We start from the raw sequence: 11,923 nt of genomic DNA, 5'->3' as shown, positions 1-11,923 counted from the left end.
AGAAACTTCCTGACAGTGAGAACAATTAACCAGTGGAACAACCTGCCTCCAGAAGCGGTGAATGCTCCAACACTGGAAGTTTTTAAGAAGAGACTGGACAGCCATTTGTCCGAAATGGTATAGGGTTTCCTGCCTGAGCAGGGGGTTGGACTAGATGACCTTTAAGGTCCCTTCCAACTTTACTATTATTATTATTATTTTGTTCCTCTTCTGTTGCTTTTTGGCTTGTAAGTTGATCAGTTGGAGTCTGGAGTTCAATTTGTAGTTTTGGGGTAACATCTTTGGCTTTCACTCTGGAGTTCATTAGCTCAGGCTTTTCAACCGATGGTACGCATACCACCAGTGGTACATGAGCACCTTGCTGGTGGTATGTGTAGGACGGGTTGGAAAAAAATGTAAAAACAAAATGTAAAAAAAATGTAAAAAAAAATGGAAAGAAAAAATGAAAAAGTGGATGAGGTGAAGCACAGCAGCACCACACAGGCTTGTGGCAAAGTCAGCTGAAACTGCCCTTGCCTTGGTCCTACTGAGAGCCCAGGATCAAAGCGCATAGTTCCATTCTGCTGGAGAAAAGCAGCGAGCGGGGAAGCGGCTCATTCATTGCTACAGCCAGCCCCGAAGAAGAGCTGGCATAACCTGCAGGCGAATCCACCTGGCTTCATTCTTTATGGCCGAAAGAAGGGCTTTGATCCTGCTTCCCCTTTGCTCCAGCCGGGTCCGTGAATGCCAGATTCAAGAAGACGGAGGAAAGCTCACATGTCTCCACCCCAAAACTCCCAACCAGCCTGTGGCCTTTTGAACTGCTTTGGGGTTAGATCTGGCATTCACGGACCCGGCTGGAGTGAAGGGGAAGTGGGATCAAAGCCCTTCTTTTGGCCATAAAGAATGCAGCCAGGGGGATTCGCCTGCGGGTTGTGCTGGCTCTTCCTCAGGGCTGGCTGCAGCAATGAACAAGCCGCTTCCCCAATCGCTGCTTTTCTACGGCTGCAGCCGCACGCAACACACCAGAGAGAGTCCGGCAGCCACGGCTCTTTCCCCGCCCCCGTACACTCCTCCGCTGCCTGCTCTCTCCTCCCCCTGCAGAAAAACAGTGGCTGTGCTGGGCTCCCGGCTGCAACGAGCCTGACCGCCGTTCCTTTTCAGAGGAAGCAGCCAAGGAGAAGCAGCAGGCAGGAACTGCAGCAGCCGCTGTCACGCAGCGGTGGTGGCAGCAGCGATGGCCAAACTCCAATTGCCTCCTCCAGGCTCTTTTATGCCCTCCCCGGTCCCGTAGCGCTGGACAATGGGAGGGAGGGAGGGAAGGAAAGGACAAAGAGAGGAGGAAGGAAAGAAAGGGAGGGAGGGAGGGAGGGACAATGGAAGGGAGGGAGGGAAGGAGGCACCGCTGGCACTGCGATCCGGAACTGGAAGCTTCAGAGTGTACCTATTCTGAGGTTCTTGTATTTACATTAAGCATGATTTTATCCAAAATCACTCTATTATAATCTACTAAGTTTCAATAATTAAAAGAATCAAGTCCAAGAAATCCATAAATATTTTAATATCCCCAAAATATTCTTACTGTGAAAATATCAAATAAATATAATAAAGGTTGCATTATTTTTCATAAGCACTTTAAGATGCTTCGTCACTGTTGGCAAAAAGAAAAACTGATCAGAGAATATCAGATCATTTTAATATCTAAAGTAACTTGTAAAATTAACCAGTTGTAGAAACAAGGAGGCAAGCTTTGACTTACTTTTCAAAATATTGTTTTCTACCTAGCACAAAGGCAATGCCATGTGGCCCAAAGGGATTTTTATCTTGAATGATCAAATATAAATGTCTACTTCTTCCAGCTCTTACAATGATTACAAGTTTCCCAATGTATTTACTATTTTGGGCCCATACCTCTATTGACTGAAATGCTTCTTAGTGACTTTCTCAATAGGGATAATCAACTTGAGCAAGCCTTTCTTGTGTGTTTTAACAGAAATAAAACTTATTATGGGAAATAGTTTCTGTACATGAGTGTGTGTTGAGGAGAGGAATAAGCAAACCATATATCGGCAGTTTAGAGCTAGAAAATAAATCTGATGGGTAATTCAAAGCAAAAAGAAAGTACATTGAAACTACTAAAATAGGGGGGGAGATAAAGAAACTAGAAGACATTAATAATTTTCCATCCTTATGGAAGTTGAGAACTATCTATACTAACTTTCTATCTACATTTCACTACTGTTTGTGATCTGAAGGTTGTGAAATACTGGATTGGCAGTGCAATTCAAATTGTATTTCTAATATATTTGATTATTCATAGAATTACTTGCCATGAAGACTTAGTGTTTTTGCCATTCATGCTTCTCCTATATTGTTGGCCCAACTTCATGGCATGCAAAGCATGAGTCACAGCATATATTGTATTGTATATACTGTAACTATGACTGCTCATCTTCATTTCAAAAAATGTCCCAGGCAGGTTCTAATTCTGACTACTTTTTATGATCAGAAGGCTGTGAGATACTGGAAAGTCAGTTCAATTCATATCCCTTTTCCAACAAAATTGATTATTCGTCAAATTACCTGCCATGGCTGGAAATCCTGGAGACTAAGTTTTCTGCTGTTTAGTTTTTGCCTGTGTTGTTGGCCAAACATCATAGAATGTAAAGCATGTGCCACAGCATACACTGCATTGTATATACTGTAACTATGACTGGTCATCCTCATTTCAAAAAAGGCCCCAGAAAGGCTCTCCAATTTCTCCTTCCCTGTACAGACATCCTCCATTTGCTCATTCTCAGATGGATTTGGAAACACACAACCGAATGCTTGCTCCCATACATTTTTGATGAAACCATCCTCTTTTGAGGAGAAATGGTTTCTAGTCTGGAGAAAATGTTGGAATCCTCCAACTTCATTTGAGTAAGCTCCAAAGGTCAGAGCACCATGGAGGACTTGGATATCCCAGCTTTTCTGATAAAAGAATGATGCAAGACCCATTTGGGAAGCCACAATCCACACCTTACCTTTTGGTTTTATAGAAACTATTTCCATTTCAGGTAGGCGTAACAACCATCTTACATTTAAAAGATTCTCATCATGAAGTATTATAGTATTTGCTTTGCTTTTAACAAGAAGGTGAAAGGTTTCAACAAGCCATTTCAAAATATCAATAAAATTGTTAATATAAATTGATTTTAATTGTTCCACGAAGGCAATGCAGATGCCATGGAAAGAAAACATTGAGAAGATTAGATGATCAAATTTTCTTCCTCCAAGTCCTTTTGTAAGTACTCCAACCCAAGTCCACCTGAAATGCAAGAGTAGTTGAATAATCCCACTGTAATGAAGTTCTTCACCTGCAACCATGTGGTAGTAGAATGGGCTCTCATTTGGAGAAGAAGCAGTTGGGAACTATGGAAAATATAAGGTAGATAAACAGAAAAATATAGAGAAGAAAAATATGTTTGAGAAAAGAAAATGTGTATCCCTCTAAATTAATAATTTTGAAATATATCAGCATAAGTTTTCACATAATTTCTGTGCACAAACTACTTATGAGATTATGATTGGGTAGATTATCCTTGTGTTCACATCTGCATTTCTTTGGTTATTTGAATTGCCATCCCCTGAATTTGCTTCCATAAGAATGGTGACATCTGAATCCCTCTTGGTTAATATTTATTTATGTATTTTCTTAGTTACTTAGAGTTCTTTACCTTACCTCAGGTTTAAAGATCTCTGGGCAACATAGTGCTTGATAAAATGAAATAAAACACAATAACAATGAAATGAAAATAGTACACTCTACAATACAAGAAGCAGCAAATACAAAATTTCTTAGAAAGTTCATATACGTATATTGAAATATATATATATTAAGAAACTATCCTCTCTTAATCACTTAACTCTAAGTTTTAAATATATTTTCCAACTACCTTCCTAACAAAATTTAAAATTTATTTTTGCTTTGACCTATTTTAGACTCTTATGAACTACAATTGCTTATGTGCTTCTTGGATGTTAAATTAGCTAGCTGTGACACTGCATAACTAAAGAGAATCCTGTCACATTCTCTTCAGGTTCTTCTCAAGTTAAGGTGAGATAGTAGGGAAAAGGGACAAAACATCTAATGAGACTAGTGGCAGCAAGGATTTTTCTGCTGCACTGTAAGAAGAGTTCTAATTTTGCACTTATTATAATCCTTACATTTGTTCTGAATTCAAGAATACCTTTTCATTTTACTGAAATATATTGTTCATCAAGATTTAGTATTTGAATACTTTTCCGTATGTATTCTTTCCTTGTTCAGAACTCACAACAGCCTTCTTCCTTAACAGCTATATTCTGTTAATTTTCATCATGATAATCCCATCTTCAAAGCAGTATTATTAATAAATTATTTAATATACAGGTGAGATTGTGTCACATTGTCACATGCTGTTTCAATTAGTGACCCTGGTATCCAAGTTAACTATACCTTTAGGTTTTGCAATCCACGATAGTCTGAAAAGACCAATCCAATCCATCTTACCTGTGCAACTTTGTAGGTATCTAAAATATCTACTAAAGAGATTCCAGGATCAATAGACCCAACAACTGATATGAGTTTGTTCAAGATGTAGTTGGGAACAAATCTGTTCTGATTTGAGAAAAGTTCCATTTTGGCATGATAGCCAGCATACTTATCATAGATTCTGATACCCAAGGTGATATTAGGTAAGAGTTGGAGGTCTTCATTGATCTTCTTCACAGCAAATATCATTATCAAGATATGCTGATAATATTTAGTCAGGACTCTGCAAAGGAAATTAGATGCAGTATCAAATGAAATTGTGCACTTAAAAACTAAATCAATGGGGGGGGAAAGTCTTCAAAAATAATAATAATAACTTGTCAACTGATTAATAGATTAAGTTCAATCAAAAATTATTTAGAAGATAATACACAATTTTATTTTAACTGATTTACAGACTATTATTCAGTATAAACATTGTGGATTTATTTTTGAGAGAAATAATCACATAAAAAAACATTGAGAGTATGTGGTTCTCCTATCTGGCCTCCCCTCCTTCTCAGAAAAAAAATGTTTTAGTTCATAAGAATATTACTCCTGGAAGAAGTGTGCATGTACTGATATAAAATATGCTGCATCCATGATGTAACATTGTTATTTCTTTGGTTCAATGCAATGCCACAACGTCTACAGCAGACATGTCAAATTGCGACATCATGTGACGTCGCACAACATATCGGGACGGTTTTGCCATTGCATCCAGCCTGCGGGCTGGCAGTTTGACACCCCTGTTCTACAGAGTCAATTTTAGAAACTCATGTTGCAATTCCCTTCCAAGGGAAGAGAGTGGGGGTTGGGGCTGGGAATGGGAATGGGAAAGATTCCTATCTTGACAGAATCTAGGAGCCATGAAATATTGAAGGATTTGTTTGAATTTAAAAAAAAATGATTTAAGGAACACAAGAGCACAAGAAAATATTTTTTAGTGAAAAAAAATTTCATTTAAACTTTATCTGGGAAAAAATATTTTTAATCTCAATTATGGTATAAGGAAGAGAGGTACTAAATAATTTTATCTAGATAAGCTATAAACTATAGAAAAAAAGTTATGTCTTACAGAGATTCACCCACAGGAGAATGATGGGGATCTTTCTCAAAGCTTCCCATATCTCTAGTTATGAAGACAAAAGAAGTCATACCACCGATGATTAGGTCACCTGGCTGGAAATATTTGTGATCAATCGGGATAGGGTCTTGGATGCTGCATTTTTTTAGTTGATTCTTGGAAGCCCTAGTAGTAGAAGAAGGCAATAGCAGTAGGAGAAGTTTCCATAGGATCATAATAATCCCAGTTTTCTATTATTGCCATTAAATTCTTAAGAGTCCCCAAAATTGGATGACCTTGAATTGAATCTGTTCCTCACATGACTTCCATTCTGTAATGAATGTTGACAGAGAGATGGTTCTGAGACATAATTTAGATTATTTCACTTGTCTCTTAATTTTAAAAAAATTAATTGTCCATCAGCATTTACGCCTTATTTTTCCAAGTATAATAATTTATCGGTTAGATCTTTGAGGAACAGCAAAGTTAATAATAGTCTTTTTGATAATTATAAGAGAGAGAGAAAATTGCAACCTTCACATTTTTAACGAAATAATAAGGGTGGAATGAATCAATAATTTATCATGTAATGACAGAAAAGTTTTTGAGATGAGCTGAAATTAATCATGACAAAGATGAAGGAATTCCTGCTACATTCAAAAGCCAAGCCATCTTTTTTTAATAATATTTTATTAATTTTCCAATTTTACATTTGAGTATTTAAAAAGCAATGTGGTGACTGGGTTAATCAATAATTCAATAACAAAATCTTTAGTGCAAATCTTTAGTACAACATCAGATATTTCTTCTCTTTTTCCCTTAACATTTACTATCTCGTATTCAAACTAGTACATTTCTAATTATATTAACTCAATAAAGACCTCATAATTACATTTAGCAATAAATTTTTAGCTTATGCATATCTTAATTACATTCAATCTTCATAAACAATCCATATCTTGTTATTAATTTTTACATAATTCTTAACTTCTCATCAATATTCCAATTTAACCTTTAATATCCATAATTTCAGACCTTGGACAACCAAGATTTCCCTTATCTGACTTCATAACAAACTATGATGTCAAAATACACTTTTATCTATTTAAAAATAATCCCCACGATATTAAGTCATCTACTTAATAATACAACATCCCCTTTAATAAATCAAAACCATTATATATATTGCCTGAGTTAATCAATAAGTCAAATGTATTCATGATAAATTTTCTTTTCCCTTTTAGATCTAATTTTTTAATATTAGACAAATCCAATCCTTATTTTCAACTGGTTTCCAGCTATTTTAAATCTAATAACCAAAATTCCCCTTATCTCAACCTCTCCCTTTAATCCTCTAATTGACAATATAAAATCCCCTCTAATAAATCGAAACCCCAATTTTTTAAACCTTATTTTAGCTTTCTTCCTTTGCCAACTAGGCTTCCATATCAGTGCTTTTAAATCATCAAATAAATATCCCTTCATTCTTATATATGTTAGTTGAATTAAAGGACACCATTTGATTGCCAGTTTTCTGGAAGGACTAGCCCATTTGTATTCATTTAATTGTAGCCCTGTTATTCCAGTCCCCCATGTTTGCTCTGATATATTTGTCTTCAATTCAATCTTTTCTTCTTCAAATATTTCTTCTGATTTGTATAGAAAGTCATTTCCATTTTCAGTGTTGTTGCTTCCTTGTCTGGGTTTTCCATCAGCTGTACTTGTTGGTCAATTGAGTCTTCTGTCTTAGTATTTAATTATTCCACTTCTTCTGTTGTCTTCTGTATTGTTGGTTTTTTGGTTGTAGTCAAAGTTTGGCTTTGTGCATCTAAGCTGGCATCTTGATCTTTTATTTTAGGTCTCATTTTATCACAACCTGAAAGAATATTAAGCAATAGTCAGTAAAAGTTTATATTCACAGTTCAAGAATGCCAATTTTACTGCCCAGCTGTTCTCTTACAATTGAATCTCTCACAGATATTGCCAAGGTCTCAAAAGTCTTATCTATGTTCTGAGCTCTGAACCAAGTCTCTTTTTAGGAAATAACAAATTTCCATGCCAAGCTTCACCAGAAGATGTCACTGATACCATTTAAGATTTTTTTTTAAGAAAAAAAAGTCCCGAATTTTTCTAATTCTTTTTTGCAGATAGAAACAAAAGCCTCCAGCAAAGATAGGAAAATTTTTGGTCCCCAAATCTCAGAAACATATGAATCCAATTAGATTGAAATTGTTCTTTTAAAGCTTTGATTCCCCTGGGTAGTCAGATGCTGCCATTCTTAGAGGATGGGATAGAAATTCCCCTCCCTCTCTTCTCACAGGGGGAAGATCCTTCAAAGAGCTTTCACAGGAAGAAGGTACTTAGGGTAGAGAGAAGATAAGATCTCACCTACTTTCATCTTGAATTGTCTCTTACATTTGCTTCTGTTCCTTAGTCTCCTCTTGTTGTTGTTGCACTCCTTCATCTAAAACTGCTCTATGTCTTACTTCAAAGTCTTCTGCTTTCCAGATTAAATCCAGCCGATACCTTGTATTATTCCAGTTGATTAGAATGCTTTCTGGCATCAGCCATCTAAAATGTATACCTTTTGCAATCAGCTTTGTAGTTATAAAGTGATAATGTCTTCGAGTATCTCTCACTCTCTTAGGTATCTACTTTAAGACCACAATTTCTTTATTCTTGTATTGTAATGGTTCATCTCTCACTTTTCTTAGTACTTCTTCTCTTGTTGTTGTTTTTTTATGAATCTCACATGTACTTCTCTAGGTAATTAATTTTGCTTGCGTAGCTTGAATTCATTCAAAATATTTCATCTATCTCCATTTGCATCTCTGCTCTATCTGCTTTCAAGGCTTCCACCAGAAGCTCAATGATCACATCTGCTATATTTTCTTTTCTGTCCTCAGGGATGTTTTAAAATCTCAAATAATGTTCCACCTTGTCCATTTCTAAAATCATAACCGTCCCTTCTAATTTTTCATTCTCTTGCAGTAGTATTTCCATTTTTCCCATAACATCTGATTTCTCTTCCATTTTCTGAATTCTTTGTTCATTTTTAACAATAATCTGATGATGAAATTCAAATTGTGTTTTTATATCAAAAAATTCTTCACTTAATTTCTCAAAATTGCTTTGTGTCTGTTCATGGTTTCTTTGCATTGACTCTTGCATCAGTTTTAGTGTGGCCTGTATTTCATTTTGGGTAGTGCTTATTTTCTCATGTTGCAACATTGTTTCAATAGATCCCTGGGTTGTTGGGCTGGGCATTCCAACCGAGGGTGCAGAAGAAGTCTTCTTTATAAGTTTGGAAATGTTTGATATACTCATTTTCCAATCAACAGTCTTGATATAAAGTCCAAAGTAAGCCAGCTATTTTAGGCCAAATCTACCTCCTCCAGTCGAGTCTCACTGTGAAGCATTCACTGTCTTCAAATAATTCCTGTTTAGTTATATCCAGAGACAAGAAATATAGTTTTGAGAAATCTTTTCCATTGTAGACTCGTACCAAGGCACTTTGTTTATGCCAGATGTTTTTCAAGGTCGAACAATTCTAGATATTTTTTTTAATGTTTAATCATGCTATAATTTCTTCTTTCGCCACTAGATGTCTTCATACACTCATTTATCAATGCCTGGATTTAGAAAATTTTACGAGGCTCTTTTTTTGAAGTTCTTTATAAGTTATTTATCCTTAACATTATATCTAGAAAGTTTTCACCTCTGTAAATTAGACAGTCAGTCCTTCTTTGAAAAAATCTGAATTCAATTTTAAATGTTATTTTAAAAGAAAATTCCCCCCTTTTATAGTTGCTCACTGCTTTTAGATCGCACTCTTTCTGGGGTCTTTGTTCTTTAACTTTTCCCCATCAGGGGGTCAATGACTTGTAATCCATAAGGAGAAGGAAAGAAAAAGCTGTTCACCCAGTTTCAGCACGCTGTTGAGAATCAGCTGTTTGGTGGAGCACCACATGGCTCCTCGCTTTCCTTCCAGCTGGAGATGACTTGGGCTGCCTTGGCTCTCCTGGCAGCCTTTCCTCCGTCCTTTCAGAGGATTTCTTCAGTCCAATCTGATCGGCCACTGCCTGATCCAAGCTCCTTCTTCATTGCCCCTCCAGGGCAACTTTCCAACCCTTTTTGGGTCACTGGGTGAAGCGAATTCGGGCTGAGTAGCCAGAGCTCTGGCTTCTTCCACCCATCCAGTCAGCTACCAAAACCGGTAAAATTAGTGAAATAGGAAATGGAGTTCTTTTTTAGAGAAAATAAAAAAGATGACACAACACTACAAAATGTATGGGATACAACTAAAGCATATGTTAGAGGTATAGCTATAACATATATGACAAAGAAAAATAAACAGAGCACACAGCAATATGCACTATTAAAAGAAAAATTTGGGAAATTAGAATCAGAATTACAAAAAAATCCACAGAAAAAGACTTTGAAAAGAGAAATGGTACTAATAAAACATAAACTAAACTTGTTGGACTCAGAAAAACTGGCACAGCAGATAAAAAGAGCAAAACAATTTTTTTTTCGAAAATGCAAATAAACCAGGAAGGTGGTTAGCTTACAAACTTAAAAAACAGAAAGAGAAAAAAATGATACATAACTTAGTAGATGAAAAAAGTTATCTACAATTTAAAAATGAAGAAATAAAAAATAATAATTAAAGAATATTACAAGAAACTGTATGATAAAGAAGAAACTCTAAGAAAGAGAATGATTCAATAAAATCTTCCCAAAATTCCAGAGACATTTAAGACTATGTTAGAGAGAAAAATTACAATGATGGAAATATCAGAGGCCATAAGAAGGCAAAATAACGGAAAAACAACGGGTCCAGATGGATTACCGGTGGAGTTATATAAAACTTTACAAGATATATTAAGTGAACCATTGAAAGATGTTTGTAATGGACTTTTGTTGGAGGCTAAACTCCCAGCCATATGGATGGAAGCAAACATTACTTTAATACCAAAAGAAGATTCAGGTTTGACACAGATTAAAAACTACAGACCGATATTGTTGCTTAATGTGGATTATAAAATTTTTACTTCGATAATGGCAGAAAGATTGAAGAAATACTTAATAGAATTTATACATCCAGACCAAAATGGTTTTCTACCAAAGAGACAAATTAAAAACAATTTAAGAGTGATAATGGACGTATTAGAATACTATGAATTACATCCAGGGAAACAATTGGTACTAATATTTTTAGATGCTCAAAAGGCATTTGACAATATTTACTGGCACTTTATGACTCAGCAACTACAAATAATGGACTTTGGACAGAACTTTATAAATATGATAAAAACAATATATAATAAACAAACAATGAAAGTGATTGTGAATGGAGATTACACTGAGAACTTTGAGATAAGAAAAGGTACAAGGCAAGGATGTCCACTATCTCCATTGTTATTCATTTTCACTTTGGAAGTTCTAAATAGAAATATTAGACAAGATATAGAAATTAAAGGACTGGAAATAAAAGGCGAAACATATAAACTACAAGCATTTGCTGATGATTTGGTATTTATCTTAGAAGAACCTTTGGAAATGATTCCTAAATTACTGGGAAAAATAGAAGAGTATGGAGAAATGGCGGGACTGAAAATAAACAGAGAAAAAAATTAAAATAATAATTAAAAATCTTACAGATAACCAAAAAAAACCCCATTGTCAATAAAAACAGAATTACAGATAGTGAAAAAGATTAAATACCTGGGTATACATTTAACAGTAAGATGCTCAATAATAAAAGAAGATAATTACACAAAACTATTGAATCAAATAAAATTGGACTTGGAAAAATTGAAAAATCTGCAATTGTCAATATTAGGAAAAATTGCTACAGTGAAAATGAACGTATTGCCAAACATTTTATTTCCAAAAAAAGTTTTATTGTTTTACAATAAAAAACAATTAAACATAAGTAAACACAATAAAAATTATAAGCCCCCCACCCCCCCTGACTTCCCAAACCAAATCCCAGGATAATATTCATATAAAAGTAAACATATACTAATATCTCTAACTCCGCAATATATCTTAATACACAAGAAAATAAAAATAAATAAATAAATAAACAAAGTCATAATAAAGAAAAATCTAAAAAAAACCTAAATTCTATTCTACCACATTATACTCCACAATTAAAATACAAAAAAAATCTAGAAACCTAAATTATATTCTACCACACCATGTTTCTTCTGAATATAAACAACCCATCTTCTCCATATTGATAAAAATTGTTCATTCGAGTGGCTTTTCAAAAAAGCCGAAATCTTTGCCATTTCAGCAAGATAGGAAACTTTCAA

At 35.0% G+C, this 11,923-nt stretch overlaps 1 protein-coding gene across 1 annotated transcript in view; it reads right to left on the bottom strand.

The window, feature by feature from the left end:
- LOC114922659 (vomeronasal type-2 receptor 26-like) overlaps positions 1-5,692 on the bottom strand; it is a 21,752-nt gene extending 16,060 nt beyond the window's left edge. The window contains exons 1-3 of the mRNA XM_029284406.1: positions 5,613-5,692; positions 4,514-4,778; positions 3,290-3,393 (exon numbers count right to left, since the gene is read on the bottom strand). Of these exons, the coding sequence (XP_029140239.1) occupies positions 3,290-3,393; positions 4,514-4,778; positions 5,613-5,692 (449 nt within the window). The remainder of the gene's footprint in view (positions 1-3,289; positions 3,394-4,513; positions 4,779-5,612) is intronic.
- Between the last annotated feature and the right edge of the window lie 6,231 nt (positions 5,693-11,923).

Source organism: Protobothrops mucrosquamatus, unplaced genomic scaffold (genome assembly GCF_001527695.2).
Source record: "Protobothrops mucrosquamatus isolate PMUCROS unplaced genomic scaffold, P.Mucros_1.0 scaffold572, whole genome shotgun sequence".
Taxonomy (NCBI): domain Eukaryota; kingdom Metazoa; phylum Chordata; class Lepidosauria; order Squamata; family Viperidae; genus Protobothrops; species Protobothrops mucrosquamatus.
Note: the sequence above shows the minus strand (reverse complement) of the source record. Positions and strands in the feature narration are given on the sequence as shown.